Source organism: Bombina bombina, chromosome 4 (genome assembly GCF_027579735.1).
Source record: "Bombina bombina isolate aBomBom1 chromosome 4, aBomBom1.pri, whole genome shotgun sequence".
Taxonomy (NCBI): domain Eukaryota; kingdom Metazoa; phylum Chordata; class Amphibia; order Anura; family Bombinatoridae; genus Bombina; species Bombina bombina.
In genome coordinates this window covers 872893310-872911024 of record NC_069502.1, presented here as the reverse complement: position 1 = coordinate 872911024, position 17715 = coordinate 872893310, and the positions used below count along the sequence as shown (strand labels likewise).

General features: G+C 43.9%; 1 protein-coding gene across 2 annotated transcripts in view; it reads left to right on the top strand.

The window, feature by feature from the left end:
- Positions 1-17715, top strand: part of LOC128657377 (oocyte zinc finger protein XlCOF7.1-like) — a 150443-nt gene that overhangs the window by 44444 nt on the left and 88284 nt on the right. For both annotated transcript variants that reach the window (XM_053711705.1, XM_053711706.1), the window contains one exon: positions 5072-5158. In XM_053711705.1, the coding sequence (XP_053567680.1) occupies positions 5072-5158 (87 nt within the window). The remainder of the gene's footprint in view (positions 1-5071; positions 5159-17715) is intronic.

The following is a 17715-nucleotide window of genomic DNA, read 5'->3' as shown; positions in this document are numbered from 1 at the left end:
TCCCTTCCCTCTCGTCCTCTGCTTCATGTAAATGGTACACACATGCCCTCTCCTCCCTTCCCTCTCGTCCTCTGCTTCATGTGAATGATACACACACATGCCCTCTCTTCCCTTCCCTCTCGTCCTCTGCTTCATGTAAATGATACACACACATGCCCCCTCTTCCCTTCTCTCTCATCCTCTGCTTAATGTAAATGATACCCACACACACACACACATGCCCTCTCTACCCTTCTCTCTTACCCTTGGCTTCATGTAAATAATACACACACATGCCCTCTCCTCCCTTCCCTCCTGTCCTCTGCTTCATGTAAATGGTACACACATGCCCTCTCCTCCCTTACCTCTCGTCCTCTGCTTCATGTAAATGGTACACACATGCCCTCTCTTCCCTTCTCTCTCACCCTCTGCTTCATGTAAATGGTACACACACATGCCTTCTCTTCCCTTCTCACTCCTCCTGCTTCATGTAAATGGTACACACACAGGCCCTCTCTTCCCTTCCCTCTTGTCCTCTGCTTCATGTAAATGACACACACACACCCTCTCTTCCCTTCTCTCTCACCCTCTGCTTCATGTAAATGGTACACACATGCCCTCTCCTCCCTTCCCTCTCGTCCTCTGCTTCATGTAAATGGTACACACACATGCCCTCTCTTCCCTTCTCTCTCATCCTCTGCTTAATGTAAATGATACACACACACACACATGCCCTCTCTACCCTTCTCTCTTACCCTCTGCTTCATGTAAATGATACACACACACACAAACACACACACATGCCCTCTCTACCCTTCTCTCTTACCCTCGGCTTCATGTAAATAATACACACACATGCCCTCTCCTCCCTTCCCTCCTGTCCTCTGCTTCATGTAAATGGTACACACATGCCCTCTCCTCCCTTCCCTCTCGTCCTCTGCTTCATGTAAATGGTACACACACATGCCCTCTCTTCCCTTCTCTCTTACCCTCTGCTTCATATAAATAGTACACACACATGCCCGCTCTTCTCTCTCTCACCCTCTGCTTCATGTGAATGGTACACACACATGCACTCTCTTCCCTCTCGCCCGTCCTCTGCTTCATGTAAATGGTACACACACATGCCCGCTCTTCTCTCTCACCCTCTGCTTCATGTGAATGGTACACACACATGCACTCTCTTCCCTCTCGTCCGTCCTCTGCTTCATGTAAATGGTACACACACATGCACTCTCTTCCCTTCCCTCTCGTCCTCTGCTTCATGTAAATGGTACACACACATGCACTCTCTTCCCTTCCCTCTCGTCCTCTGCTTCATGTAAATGGTACACACACATGCACTCTCTTCCCTTCCCTCTCGTCCTCTGCTTCATGTAAATGGTACACACACATGCACTCTCTTCCCTCTTGTCCGTCCTCTGCTTCATGTAAATGGTACACACACATGCCCGCTCTTCTCTCTCACCCTCTGCTTCATGTAAATGGTACACACACATGCCTGCTCTTCTCTCTCACCGTCTGCTTCATGTAAAAGGTACACACACGCCCTCTCTTCCCTTCTCTCGCCCTCTGCTTCATGTAAATGGTACACACATGCCCTCTCTTCCCTTCTCTCTCACCCTCTGCTTCATGTAAATGGTACACACATGCCCTCTCTTCCCTTCCCTCTCGTCCTCTGCTTCATGTGAATGATACACACACAATGCCCTCTCTTCCCTTCCCTCTCATCCTCTGCTTCATGTAAATGGTACACACATGCCCTCTCTTCCCTTCCCTCTCGTCCTCTGCTTCATGTAAATGGTACACACACAATGCCCTCTCTTTCCTTCTCTCTCCTCCTCTGCTTCATGTAAATGATACACACACATGCCCTCTCTTCCCTTACCTTTTGTCCTCTGCTTAATGTAAATGACACACACACACACACACGCCCTCTCTTCCCTTCTCTCTCGCCCTCTGCTTCATGTAAATGGTACACACATGCCCTCTCTTCCCTTCCCTTTTGTCCTCTGCTTAAAGGGATGGTAAACTCACTATTGACCGAAGATATGATCAAGCTTGTTAACCCTTCTTAAATGTTTAGACGAATTTTCAATTTATACATGACATAGCCATTTACTTACAATTCCACAATAAAGAATATCTCTATTCCGTGAAATTGCCAGCCCCCCATGACGTCATATTGTTTTTGCCGTCTTTTGTCCAATCATATAGCCTGTCGCCAGACAGGCTTCATTCAATGCAATTGGATTAGCGCATGCGCATTAACGAGCAATGTGAGCAATACTAACATCCAATAAACTGGTTCTAAAACTGAAGACTATTTTGCGCGTGCATGTTATATGTGACGCATGCGTGTTTTTTTATTTTCCACACGGCACGCTAAAGTAAGCACTGTATCGTATACTATTACTATACGATTCTTAGTTTACTTGGAACAGTGATAGTAAGTATATTACCCCATTCAATGTGTTACATTTTTATTAATACCAATAAATTGGTCCAATATCGTCGCAATATAAAAATAAACTATTTCAATCACACTGAACCAAGTTAACATTGAATCTCCTGACTCAATGTTTACTTGGTATACGTCATGCTAACCAATGCGCATGCGTTAGAAATTAGGATGTCGGGAGCGAGCAAACCCTCTGACGTGTAGAGAGGGTGGAGAGCAGATCAACACAGAGAATATGGAGTGCAACATCTAAGAGGGGCGGAGCAAGGCGGTGAGATGCGGCGCAACATAGTGTTATCAATGTATTAGAATTTACATCAAAATACAACAAAAATTAAAGAATTTATAATGCGGTTTAATAATTATTACATAAAGTGATCTAAATATGAAATTTGCAAATAACGGAGTTTACCATCACTTTAATGTAAATGACACACACACATGCCCTCTCTTCCCTTCTCTATTACCCTCTGCTTCATGTGAATGGTACACACATATGCCCTCTCTTCCCTTCCCTCTCATCCTCTGCTTCATGTAAATGGTACACACACATGCCCTCTCTTCCCTTCTCTCTTACCCTTTGCTTCATGTAAATGGTACACACACATGCCCTCTCTTTCCTTCTCTCTCACCCTCTGCTTCATGTAAATGGTACACACATATGCCCTCTCTTCCCTTCTCTCTCATCCTCTGCTTCATGTAAATAATACACACACATGCCCTCTCTTCCTTTCTCTCTTACCCTCGGCTTCATGTAAATAATACACACACATGCCCTCTCCTCCCTTCCCTCTCATCCTCTGCTTCATGTAAATGGTACACACACATGCCCTCTCTTCCCTTCCCTCTCGTCCTCTGCTTCATGTAAATGGTACACACATGCCCTCTCTTCCCTTATCTCTTACCCTCTGCTTCATATAAATAGTACACACACATGCCCGCTCTTCTCTCTCTCACCCTCTGCTTCATGTGAATGGTACACACACATGCACTCTCTTCCCTCTTGTCCGTCCTCTGCTTCATGTAAATGGTACACACACATGCACTCTCTTCCCTCTCGTCCGTCCTCTGCTTCATGTAAATGATACACACACATGCCCGCTCTTCTCTCTCTCATCGTCTGCTTCATGTAAAAGGTACACACACACATGCCCTCTCTTCCCTTCTCTCTTACCCTCTGCTTCATATGAATGGTACACACATGCCCTCTCTTCCCTTTCTTCTCGTCCTCTGCTTCATATAAATGGTGCACACACATGCCCGCTCTTCTCTCTCACCCTCTGCTTCATGTGAATGGTACACACACACATGCACTCTCTTCCCTCTCGTCCGTCCTCTGCTTCATGTAAATGGTACACACACATGCCCGCTCTTCTCTCTCACCCTCTGCTTCATGTGAATGGTACACACACATGCACTCTCTTCCCTCTTGTCCGTCCTCTGCTTCATGTAAATGGTACACACACATGCACTCTCTTCCCTCTCGTCCGTCCTCTGCTTCATGTAAATGGTACACACACATGCCCGCTCTTCTCTCTCACCCTCTGCTTCATGTAAAAGGTACACACACATGCCCTCTCTTCCCTTCTCTCTTACCCTCTGCTTCATATGAATGGTACACACATGCCCTCTCTTCCCTTCCTTCTCGTCCTCTGCTTCATGTAAATGGTACACACACATGCCCGCTCTTCTCTCTCACTCTCTGCTTCATGTAAATGGTACACACATGCCCGCTCTTCTCTCTCACCCTCTGCTTCATGTGAATGGTACACACACATGCACTCTCTTCCTTTTTCCCTCACACCCTGATTCATGTAAATGATACACACCTGTGCCCTCTGTCTCTTCTCCTCATCCTCTCGTTCATCAAATGGTATTCGGAAAACCCTGTTTTATTGTGAATACAGTTTTTTTGGCAATTAATAGTTATGTGACTTAATATAGAAATTAATTGGCAACTAGTATTTTGGAATATAATTATCCTTTTGAATCAATGACTGCAGTGGGATGTTAATTGATCTACAGATTATTATATTTACAAAAGGGACAGTAAAGTCAAAATTAAACTTTCTTGGATTGGACAGAGCATGCCATTTTAAACAACTTGTCAATTTGCTTTTATTATAAATTTTGCTTAGTTCTCTTGGCACTCTGTGTTAGTAAACCTTGGTGAGCTCAGGAGCGCGCACGTGTCTTTAGTTGCAAACACTGTTGCCATATATTGCTAAAGACACTGTGCATGCTTCTGAGCTCGTATCAGATTACCTAGATTTACTTTTCACCAAAAGATACCTAGAGAACAAACAAATTTGATAATAGAAGTAAATTGAAAAGTTGTTTAAAATGACGCTCTATCTAATTTCAGCTTTACTGTCCATATACGGTTTGAAACATGTTTGGGTGTATAGGCTTCATACTCATACCTTCAATTGTGCCCTATATTTTAAATATTGAACGTAACGTCTGAATTTTCAAATCTAATAATACTTTTTTTGATGTTTTATATCAATCTCAATATGCCCTCCGTATATGTACGAAAAATATTAATTACCCATTACTCTGTTAGTTGCTTTTGAGGTGAAATAAAAAACCTAAAGCATGAAATATTGTCTACATTTAATTATCTGACAGGTGACATAGATGTTAAAACAGAAGATCTAAGTGTAACGTGTCAGCTGGAAGCTCCAATGCAGGAAATGTGTGACAGCGACAATGAAGGTAAGTGCACGTGTGTGACAAGTCTTCTGTTTATGGGGTATTGCCTGGCTTTTATAGCTTATTGTTTGTAAGTACTGTACATAATATCACCAGTCAGGGTGCCACCTCAATCACACACTGAGTGTCACAGTACAATATAGCCTGATACATTTCTAGGATTTGGTTATCCTGATCACCTGACACCCAAGCCCTATACAGCTGCTGTTATTTATATTTCTCTTGTAAAGGTGTATCCAGTCCACAGGTTCATCCATTACTTGTGGGATATTCTCCTTCCCAACAGGAAGTTGCAAGAGGACACACACAGCAGAGCTGTCTATATAGCTCCTCCCCTAACTGCCACCCCCAGTCATTCTCTTGCAAGCTCTCAACAATAAAGGAAGTATCATGAGAGATGTGGTGAATTAGTGTAGTTTTTTTACCTTCAATCAAAAGTTTGTTATTTTTAAACGGTACCGGCGTTGTACTGTTTTTACTTTCAGGCAGAAATTGGAAGAAGAGTTCTGCCTGGAGGTTTGATGATCTTAGCGGTTTGTAACTAAGGTCCATTGCTGTTTTCACACATAACTGAAGAGTATGGAAAGAAAACTTCAGTTGGGGGGACGGTCTGCAGATTGCCTGCTTTGAGGTATGTTCAGTATATTTTTTTCTAGAGAGATGGTAAGGTCTAGAAAATGCTGACAGTGCCTGGTATATTTGAGGTAAGCCTGATACAGTGATTTAACAGCAACTGAGATCATGCTTGCAAAAAAGGGTAATATTCATGTTAATACTCATATTACTTAGTGTAAAAACGTTTGCATGTTTTATAGTAAAAACGTTTTTTCTCTGAGGGTGATAAATCTTTATTTTGGGGCCTAGTTTTCCACATGGCTTATTAGATCATGCCTAAAAAAGGCCCTCTGACATTCAGTGTATGGTGGGAGGGGCCTATTTTTGCGCACTTTATGCGCAGTTGATATTCAAAAATTGTGTTTAAGGGCAGGTAGGGCCACAGCAGAGCTGTGGCAGTGTGTTTGACTGTTTTTTTTTTTCGTTTTTCTAATCCGTTTTGGTGCCTAAGGGGTTAATCATCCATTTGCAAGTGGGTGCAATGCTGCTTTAGTCTCTTATACACACTAAAAATTTCGTAGAGTTTACTACTTTTTATCACTGTTTTGCAGTTTATGAGGTAGTTTTTTTTTCTCTTAAAGGCACAGTACCGTTTTTATTTAATTGCTTTTTCACATTTATTAAAGTGTTTTCCAAGCTTGCTGGTCTCATTACTAGTCTGTTTAAACATGTCTGACATAGAGGAAACTCCTTGTTCATTATATTTAGAAACCATTGTGGAACCCCCTCTTAGAATGTGTGCCAAATGCACTGACCTTTCTATAAGTTATAAAGACCATATTATGGGTTTAAAGGATTTATCACCAGAGGTTTCTCAGACTGACAAAAGGGAGGTTAAACCACCTAGCTCTCCCAATGTGTCAGAACTTATATCTCCCGAGCAAGTGACGCCAAGTAAATCTGGCGCGTCCAATGCATTTACCTTACAAGACATGGCTGCAGTTATGAATCATACCCTCACAGAGGTATTGTCCAAAATGCCAGGGTTACAAGGAAAGCGAAACGGCTCTGGGGCTAGAACAAATACAGAGCTTTCTGACGCTTTAGTAGCTATGTCTGATATACCCTCACAATGTACAGAAGCCGAAGCAGGAGAGCTTCTATCTGTGGGTGACATTTCTGATTCAGGGAAGGCATTACTCCAGTCTGACTCTGAAATGACAGCATTTAAATTTAAGCTTGAACACCTCTGCTTGTTGCTCAAGGAGGTTTTAGCAACTCTGGTTGACTGTGACACCATTGTAGTCCCAGAGAAATTGTGTATAATGGACAAATACTTTGCAGTGCCTGTTTACACTGATGTTTTTCCAATACCTAAGAGGTTTTCAGAAATTGTTACGAAGGAATGGGATAGACCAGGTGTACCGTTCTCTCCCCTCCTGCGTTTAAAAAGATGTTTCCCATAGATGCCGCTACACGGGACTCGTGGCAGACGGTCCCTAAGGTGGAGGGAGCAGTATCTACCCTAGCTAAGCGTACAGCTATCCCCGTCGAGGACAGTTGTACTTTCCTAGATCCAATGGATAAAAAATTAGAGGGTTTCCTTAAGAAAATCTTTATACAACAAGATTTTATTCTCCAGCCTCTTGCATGCATTTCCCCAGTCACTGCTGCTACGGCTTTCTGGTTCGAGTCTCTTGAAGAGTCTCTTCAGGTGGAGACCCCGTTGGATGATATCCTAGACAGGCTTAAAGCTCTTAAGTTAGCCAATTAATTTATTTCTGACGCCGTTTTTCATTTAACTAAGCTAACGGCTAAGAATTCAGGTTGTGCCATTCAGGTGCGTAGGGCGCTATGGCTTAAATCCTTGTCAGCTGACGTTACTTCAAAGTCTAAGCTTCTCAACATCCCCTTCAAAGGGCAGACCCTATTCGGGCCTGGACTGAAGGAGATAATTTCTGATATTACTGGAGGAAAAGGCCACGCCCTTCCCCAGGATAGGTCCAACAAATTAAGGACCAAACAGACTAATTTTCTCCAACATAGGTGTGTCCGGTCCACGGCGTCATCCTTACTTGTGGGATATTCTCTTCCCCAACAGGAAATGGCAAAGAGCCCAGCAAAGCTGGTCACATGATCCCTCCTAGGCTCCGCCTACCCCAGTCATTCTCTTTGCCGTTGTACAGGCAACATCTCCACGGAGATGGCTTAGAGTTTTTTAGTGTTTAACTGTAGTTTTTATTATTCAATCAAGAGTTTGTTATTTTAAAATAGTGCTGGTATGTACTATTTACTCAGAAACAGAAAAGAGATGAAGATTTCTGTTTGTATGAGGAAAATGATTTTAGCAACCGTTACTAAAATCCATGGCTGTTCCACACAGGACTGTTGAGAGGAATTAACTTCAGTTGGGGGAACAGTGAGCAGTCTCTTGCTGCTTGAGGTATGACACATTCTAACAAGACGATGTAATGCTGGAAGCTGTCATTTTCCCTATGGGATCCGGTAAGCCATGTTTATTAAGATAGTAAATAAGGGCTTCACAAGGGCTTATTAAGACTGTAGACTTTTTCTGGGCTAAATCGATTCATTATTAACACATATTTAGCCTTGAGGAATCATTTAATCTGGGTATTTTGATAAGTTTATATCGGCAGGCACTGTTTTAGACACCTTATTCTTTAGGGGCTTTCCCAAATCATAGGCAGAGCCTCATTTTCGCGCCGGTGTTGCGCACTTGTTTTTGAGAGGCATGACATGCAGTCGCATGTGAGAGGAGCTCTGATACATAGAAAAGACTTTCTGAAGGCGTCATTTGGTATCGTATTCCCCTTTGGGCTTGGTTGGGTCTCAGCAAAGCAGATACCAGGGACTGTAAAGGGGTTAAAGTTAAAAACGGCTCCGGTTCCGTTATTTTAAGGGTTAAAGCTTCCAAATTTGGTGTGCAATACTTTTAAGGCTTTAAGACACTGTGGTGAAATTTTGGTGAATTTTGAACAATTCCTTCATATTTTTTCGCAATTGCAGTAATAAAGTGTGTTCAGTTTAAAATTTAAAGTGACAGTAACGGTTTTATTTTAAAACGTTTTTTGTACTTTGTTATCAAGTTTATGCCTGTTTAACATGACTGAACTACCAGATAGACTGTGTTCTGAATGTGGGGAAGCCAGAGTTCCTTCTCATTTAAATAAATGTGATTTATGTGACAATGACAATGATGCCCAAGATGATTCCTCAAGCGAGGGGAGTAAGCATGGTACTGCATCATTCCCTCCTTCGTCTACACGAGTCTTGCCCACTCAGGAGGCCCCTAGTACATCTAGCGCGCCAATTCTCCTTACTATGCAACAATTAACGGCTGTAATGGATAATTCTGTCAAAAACATTTTAGCCAAAATGCACACTTATCAGCGTAAGCGCGACTGCTCTGTTTTAGATACTGAAGAGCATGACGACGCTGATAATAATGGTTCTGAAGGGCCCCTAAACCAGTCTGATGGGGCCAGGGAGGTTTTGTCTGAGGGAGAAATTACTGATTCAGGGAACATTTCTCAACAAGCTGAACCTGATGTGATTACGTTTAAATTTAAGTTGGAACATCTCCGCGCTCTGCTTAAGGAGGTATTATCCACTCTGGATGATTGTGACAATTTGGTCATCCCAGAGAAACTATGTAAAATGGACAAGTTCCTAGAGGTCCCGGGGCTCCCAGAAGCTTTTCCTATACCCAAGCGGGTGGCGGACATTGTAAATAAAGAATGGGAAAGGCCCGGTATTCCTTTCGTACCTCCCCCCATATTTAAAAAATTGTTTCCTATGGTCGACCCCAGAAAGGACTTATGGCAGACAGTCCCCAAGGTCGAGGGAGCGGTTTCCACTTTAAACAAACGCACCACTATACCCATAGAAGATAGTTGTGCTTTCAAAGATCCTATCGATAAAAAATTAGAAGGTTTACTTAAAAAGATGTTTGTTCAGCAGGGTTACCTTCTACAACCAATTTCATGCATTGTCCCTGTCGCTACAGCCGCGTGTTTCTGGTTCGATGAGCTGATAAAGGCGGTCGATAGTGATTCTCCTCCTTATGAGGAGATTATGGACAGAATCAATGCTCTCAAATTGGCTAATTCTTTCACCCTAGACGCCACTTTGCAATTGACTAGGTTAGCGGCTAAGAATTCTGGGTTTGCTATTGTGGCGCGCAGAGCGCTTTGGTTGAAATCTTGGTCAGCTGATGCGTCTTCCAAGAACAAGCTACTTAACATTCCTTTCAAGGGGAAAACGCTGTTTGGCCCTGACTTGAAAGAGATTATCTCTGATATCACTGGGGGTAAGGGCCACGCCCTTCCTCAGGATCGGCCTTTCAAGGCCAAAAATAAACCTAATTTTCGTCCCTTTCGTAGAAACGGACCAGCCCAAAGTGCTACGTCCTCTAAGCAAGAGGGTAATACTTCTCAAGCAAAGCCAGCTTGGAGACCAATGCAAGGCTGGAACAAGGGAAAGCAGGCCAAGAAACCTGCCACTGCTACCAAGACAGCATGAAATGTTGGCCCCCGATCCGGGACCGGATCTGGTGGGGGGCAGACTCTCTCTCTTCGCTCAGGCTTGGGCAAGAGATGTTCTGGATCCTTGGGCGCTAGAAATAGTCTCCCAAGGTTATCTTCTGGAATTCAAGGGGCTTCCCCCAAGGGGGAGGTTCCACAGGTCTCAGTTGTCTTCAGACCACATAAAAAGACAGGCATTCTTACATTGTGTAGAAGACCTGTTAAAAATGGGAGTGATTCATCCTGTTCCATTAGGAGAACAAGGGATGGGGTTCTACTCCAATCTGTTCATAGTTCCCAAAAAAGAGGGAACGTTCAGACCAATCTTAGATCTCAAGATCTTAAACAAGTTTCTCAAGGTTCCATCGTTCAAGATGGAAACCATTCGAACAATTCTTCCTTCCATCCAGGAAGGTCAATTCATGACCACGGTGGATTTAAAGGATGCGTATCTACATATTCCTATCCACAAGGAACATCATCGGTTCCTAAGGTTCGCATTCCTGGACAAGCATTACCAGTTCGTGGCGCTTCCTTTCGGATTAGCCACCGCTCCAAGGATTTTCACAAAGGTACTAGGGTCCCTTCTAGCTGTGCTAAGACCAAGGGGCATTGCTGTAGTACCTTACTTGGACGACATTCTGATTCAAGCGTCGTCCCTTCCTCAAGCAAAGGCTCACACGGACATCGTCCTGGCCTTTCTCAGATCTCACGGATGGAAAGTGAACGTGGAAAAGAGTTCTCTATCTCCGTCAACAAGGGTTCCCTTCTTGGGAACAATAATAGACTCCTTAGAAATGAGGATTTTTCTGACAGAGGCCAGAAAAACAAAACTTCTAGACTCTTGTCGGATACTTCATTCCGTTCCTCTTCCTTCCATAGCGCAGTGCATGGAAGTGATAGGTTTGATGGTAGCGGCAATGGACATAGTTCCTTTTGCGCGCATTCATCTAAGACCATTACAACTGTGCATGCTCAGTCAGTGGAATGGGGACTATACAGACTTGTCTCCGAGGATACAAGTAAATCAGAGGACCAGAGACTCACTCCGTTGGTGGCTGTCCCTGGACAACCTGTCACAAGGGATGACCTTCCGCAGACCAGAGTGGGTCATTGTCACGACCGACGCCAGTCTGATGGGCTGGGGCGCGGTCTGGGGATCCCTGAAAGCTCAGGGTCTTTGGTCTCGGGAAGAATCTCTTCTACCGATAAATATTCTGGAACTGAGAGCGATATTCAATGCTCTCAAGGCTTGGCCTCAGCTAGCGAGGGCCAAGTTCATACGGTTTCAATCAGACAACATGACAACTGTTGCGTACATCAACCATCAGGGGGGAACAAGGAGTTCCCTGGCGATGGAAGAAGTGACCAAAATCATTCAATGGGCGGAGTCTCACTCCTGCCACCTGTCTGCATTCCACATCCCAGGAGTGGAAAATTGGGAAGCGGATTTTCTGAGTCGTCAGACATTGCATCCGGGGGAGTGGGAACTCCATCCGGAAATCTTTGCCCAAATCACTCAACTGTGGGGCATTCCAGACATGGATCTGATGGCCTCTCGTCAGAACTTCAAAGTTCCTTGCTACGGGTCCAGATCCAGGGATCCCAAGGCGGCTCTAGTGGATGCACTAGTAGCACCTTGGACCTTCAAACTAGCTTATGTATTCCCGCCGTTTCCTCTCATCCCCAGGCTGGTAGCCAGGATCCATCAGGAGAGGGCGTCGGTGATCTTGATAGCTCCTGCGTGGCCACGCAGGACTTGGTATGCAGATCTGGTGAATATGTCATCGGCTCCACCATGGAAGCTACCTTTGAGACGAGACCTTCTTGTTCAAGGTCCGTTCGAACATCCGAATCTGGTCTCACTCCAGCTGACTGCTTGGAGATTGAACGCTTGATCTTATCGAAGCGAGGGTTCTCAGATTCTGTTATCGATACTCTTGTTCAGGCCAGAAAGCCTGTAACTAGAAAGATTTACCACAAAATTTGGAAAAAATATATCTGTTGGTGTGAATCTAAAGGATTCCCTTGGGACAAGGTTAAGATTCCTAAGATTCTATCCTTCCTTCAAGAAGGATTGGAAAAAGGATTATCTGCAAGTTCCCTGAAGGGACAGATTTCTGCCTTGTCTGTGTTACTTCACAAAAAGCTGGCAGCTGTGCCAGATGTTCAAGCCTTTGTTCAGGCTCTGGTAAGAATCAAGCCTGTTTACAAACCTTTGACTCCTCCTTGGAGTCTCAACTTAGTTCTTTCAGTTCTTCAGGGGGTTCCGTTTGAACCCTTACATTCCGTTGATATTAAGTTATTATCTTGGAAAGTTTTGTTTTTGGTTGCAATTTCTTCTGCTAGAAGAGTTTCAGAATTATCTGCTCTGCAGTGTTCTCCTCCTTATCTGGTGTTCCATGCAGATAAGGTGGTTTTACGTACTAAACCTGGTTTTCTTCCAAAAGTTGTTTCTAACAAAAACATTAACCAGGAGATTATCGTACCTTCTCTGTGTCCGAAACCAGTTTCAAAGAAGGAACGTTTGTTGCACAATTTGGATGTTGTTCGCGCTCTAAAATTCTATTTAGACGCTACAAAGGATTTTAGACAAACATCTTCCTTGTTTGTTGTTTATTCCGGTAAAAGGAGAGGTCAAAAAGCAACTTCTACCTCTCTCTCTTTTTGGATTAAAAGCATCATCAGATTGGCTTACGAGACTGCCGGACGGCAGCCTCCCGAAAGAATCACAGCTCATTCCACTAGGGCTGTGGCTTCCACATGGGCCTTCAAGAACGAGGCTTCTGTTGATCAGATATGTAGGGCAGCGACTTGGTCTTCACTGCACACTTTTACCAAATTTTACAAGTTTGATACTTTTGCTTCTTCTGAGGCTATTTTTGGGAGAAAGGTTTTGCAAGCCGTGGTGCCTTCCATCTAGGTGACCTGATTTGCTCCCTCCCATCATCCGTGTCCTAAAGCTTTGGTATTGGTTCCCACAAGTAAGGATGACGCCGTGGACCGGACACACCTATGTTGGAGAAAACAGAATTTATGTTTACCTGATAAATTACTTTCTCCAACGGTGTGTCCGGTCCACGGCCCGCCCTGGTTTTTTAATCAGGTCTGATAATTTATTTTCTTTAACTACAGTCACCACGGTATCATATGGTTTCTCCTATGCAAATATTCCTCCTTAACGTCGGTCGAATGACTGGGGTAGGCGGAGCCTAGGAGGGATCATGTGACCAGCTTTGCTGGGCTCTTTGCCATTTCCTGTTGGGGAAGAGAATATCCCACAAGTAAGGATGACGCCGTGGACCGGACACACCGTTGGAGAAAGTAATTTATCAGGTAAACATAAATTCTGTTTTCTTTTGCTTTCGGAAATTCAAGAGTGGCGCAGCTTCAACTTCCTCTACTTCAAAACAAAAAGGAAATTTTGCCCAGTCCAAGCCAGTCTGGAGACCTAACCAGGCTTGGAGCAAGGTAAAGCAGGCCAAAAAACCTGCTGCTGCCTCTAAGACAGCATGAAGGAGTAGCCCCCAATCCGGGACCGGATCTAGTTGGGGGCAGACTTTCTCTCTTTGCCCAGACGTCCAGGATCCCTGGGCTCTGGAGATTGTTTGTTTGTTTGTTTGTTTGTTTGTTTGTTTGTTTGTTTGTTTCCCAGGGATATCTTCTGGATTTCAAAGCCTCATCCCCAAAAGGGAGATTTCATCTTTCTCAATTATCTGCAAACCAGATAAAGAGAGAGGCATTCTTTCGTTGTGTTCAAGACCTTCTGGTCATGGGAGTGATCCACCCAGTTCCAAGGGAGGAACAGGGGCAAGGATTCTATTCAAATCTGTTTATAGTTCCCAAAAAAGAGGGAACTTTCAGACCAATGTTGGATCTTAAGATCCTAAACAAATTTCTCAGGGTCCCATCCTTCAAGATGGAGACTATTCGAACCATCCTACCTCTGATCCAGGAGGGTCAATATATGACTATCGTGGACTTAAAGGATGCTTATCTCCACATTCCGATACACAGAGATCATCATCGGTTTCTCAGGTTTGCCTTCCTAGACAGGCATTACCAGTTTGTGGCTCTTCCCTTCGGGTTAGCCACGGCACCAAGAATCTTTACGAAGGTTCTAGGGTCCCTACTAGCGGTTCTAAGACCACGGGGCATAGCGTTGGGCCCTTATTTAGACGACATTCTGATACAGGCATCGAATTTTCAAATGGCCAATGCCCATACGGACATTGTTCTGGCCTTTTCTGAGGTCTCACTGGTGGAAGGTGAACGTAGAAAAGAGTTCTCTCTCCCCTCTCACAAGAGTTTCCTTCCTAGGAACTCTGATGGATTCAGTAGAAATGAAGATTTTTCTGACAGAGGTCAGGTTGTCAAAGCTTCTAACTTCCTGCCGTGCTCTTTATTCCACTTTTTAACCGTCAGTGGCTCAGTGTATGGAAGTAATCGGCTTAATGGTAGCGGCAATGGACATAGTGCCGTTTGCCCGCCTACATCTCAGACCACTGCAACTTTGTGTAATCCCCATTCCATTGAGCATGCAGATTTGTCCCCTCTGCTAAATCTGGATCAAGAGACCAGATATTCTCTTCTCTGGTGGCTATCTCGGGTCCATCTGTCCAGGAGAATGTGCTTCCACAGGCCAGAATGGACTATAGTGAAGACAGATGCCAGCCTTCTGGGCTGGGGCGCAGTCTGGCTCTCCCTGAAGGCTCAGGGTTCGTGGACTCAGGAGGAAGCCCTCCTTCCGATAAACATTCTGGAACGAAGAGCGATATTCAATGCTCTTCAGGCTTGGCCTCAGCTAGCTGCGGTCAGGTTCATCAGATTTCAGTCAGACAACATCACGACTGTAGCCTATATCAACCATCAGGGGGGTACAAAGAGCCCCCTAGCGATGTTGGAGGTTTCAAAGATAATTCTATGGGCAGAGGTTCACTCTTGCCATCTCTCAGCTATCCATATCCCAGGAGTAGAGAACTGGGAGGCGGATTTTTTTTAAGTCGGCAGACTTTTCATCCGGGGGAGTGGGAACTCCATCCGGAGGTATTTGCCCAGTTGATTCATCTATGGGGCAAACCAGAACTGGATCTCATGGCGTCTCGTCAGAACGCCAAGCTTCCTTGTTACGGGTCCAGGTCCAGGGATCCCAAGGCAGCACTGATAGATGCTCTAGCAGCGCCCTGGTCCTTCAGCCTGGCTTATGTGTTTCCACCGTTTCCTCTGCTCCCTCGTCTGATTGCCAAGATCAAGCAGAAGAGAGCTTCTGTAATTTTGATAGCTCCTGCGTGGCCACGCAGGACTTGGTATGCAGATCTGGTGGACATGTCATCCTTTCCACCATGGATTCTGCCGCTGATACAGGACCTTCTACTTCAGGGTCCTTTCAAACATCCAAATCTAATTTCTCTGCGTCTGACTGCTTGGAGATTGAACACTTGATTCTATCAAAGTGTGGTTTTTCCGAGTCGGTCATTGATACCTTAATTCAGGCTCGAAAGCCTGTCACCAGGAAAATCTATCATAAGATATGGTGTAAATATCTTCATTGGTGTGAATCCAAGGGTTACTCATGGAGTAAAGTTAGGATTCCTAGAATATTACCTTTTCTCCAGCAGGGATTGGAGAAAGGATTGTCTGCTAGTTCCTTAAAGGGACAGATTTCTGCTCTGTCTATTCTTTTGCACAAACGTCTGGCTGAGGTTCCAGACGTTCATGCGTTTTGTCATGCTTTAGTTAGAATTAAGCCTGTGTTTAAACCTGTTGCTCCGCCATGGAGTTTAAATTTAGTTCTTCAAGGGGTTCCCTTTGAACCTCTGCATTCCATAGATATTAAACTTTTATCTTGGAAAGTTCTGTTTCTAGTGGCTATCTCCTCGGCTCGAAGAGTTTCGGAGTTATCTGCTTTACAATGTGATTCCCCTTATCTGATTTTCCATGCAGATAAGGTAGTTTTGCGTACTAAACCTGGGTTTCTTCCTAAGGTAGTATCAGGAGATTGTTGTTCCTTCATTATGTCCTAATCCTTCCTCAAAGAAGGAACCTCTTTTACACAATCTTGATGTGGTTCGTGCTTTAAAGTTTTATTTACAAGCTACGAAGGATTTTCGTCAAACATCTGCTTTGTTTGTTGTCTACTCTGGACAGAGGAGAGGCCAAAAGGCTTTGGCAACTTCTCTATCTTTTTGGCTAAGAAGTATAATACGCTTAGCTTATGAGACTGCCTCCTGAAAGAATTACAGCTCATTCCACTAGAGCGGTAGCTTCCACATGGGCTTTTAAAAATGAGGCCACTGTTGAACAGATTTGTAAGGTGGCGACTTGGTCTTCGCTTCATACTTTTTCTAAATTCTACAAATTCGATACTTTTGCTTCTTCGGAGGCTATTTTTGGGAGAAAGGTCTTACATGCAGTGGTGCCTTCCGTTTAAGGGCCTGCCTTGTCCCTCCCTTCATCCGTGTCCTAAAGCTTTGGTATTGGTATCCCACAAGTAATGGATGAACCCGTGGACTGGATACACCTTTACAAGAGAAAACAAAATTTATGCTTACCTGATAAATTTATTTCTCTTGTGGTGTATCCAGTCCACGGCCCGCCCTGTCATTTTTAGGCAGGTGTTTTTTTATTTTAAACTACAGTCACCACTGCACCCTATAGTTTCTCCTTTTTTCTTGCTTGTCTTCGGTCGAATGACTGGGGATGGCAGTTAGGGGAGGAGCTATATAGACAGCTCTTCTGTGGGTGTCCTCTTGCAGCTTCCTGTTGGGAAGGAGAATATCCCACAAGTAATGGATGAGCCCGTGGACTGGATACACCACAAGAGAAATAAATTAATCAGGTAAGCATAAATTTTTTTTTTGCCCAAGTATATTAATTACTATTGTCATCTGATCAGCTGCGGATACACCGGTAGCACTTTGTAGGAGCATAAAATAAACCCCACAGCGCTGTGTGATCTTTAAAGCCGCTCATCTGTATATCCTGTCTGTATATTGTGAGTTAAATGGGCATTGTACTTAAAGGGATAGGAAAGTCAAAATTAAACTTGCATCATTCACATAGAGCATGTAATTTTAAGACACTTTTAAATTCACTTCTATTTTCACATGTGCTTCGTTCTCTTAGTATCCCTTGTTGAAAACGAATACGCACATATCATACACTAGTGGGAGCTGCTGCTAATTGGTGCCTGCACACATTTGTCTCTTGTGATTGGCTAACTAGTTGGGTTCAGCTAGCTATCAGTAGTGCAATGCTGTTCCTTCAGCAATGGATAACAAGAGAATGAAGCAAATTTGATAATAGAAGTCAATTGGAAAGTTGTTTAAAATTGTATGTTCTATCTGAATTATAAAAGAAAATTTTGGGGTTTACTATCTCTTTAAACTTTTCTAATATACATGTGAAAGACCAGCAGAGAAACATGTTGGTAATATTTATTTTTACGTAGAAAATGTTAAA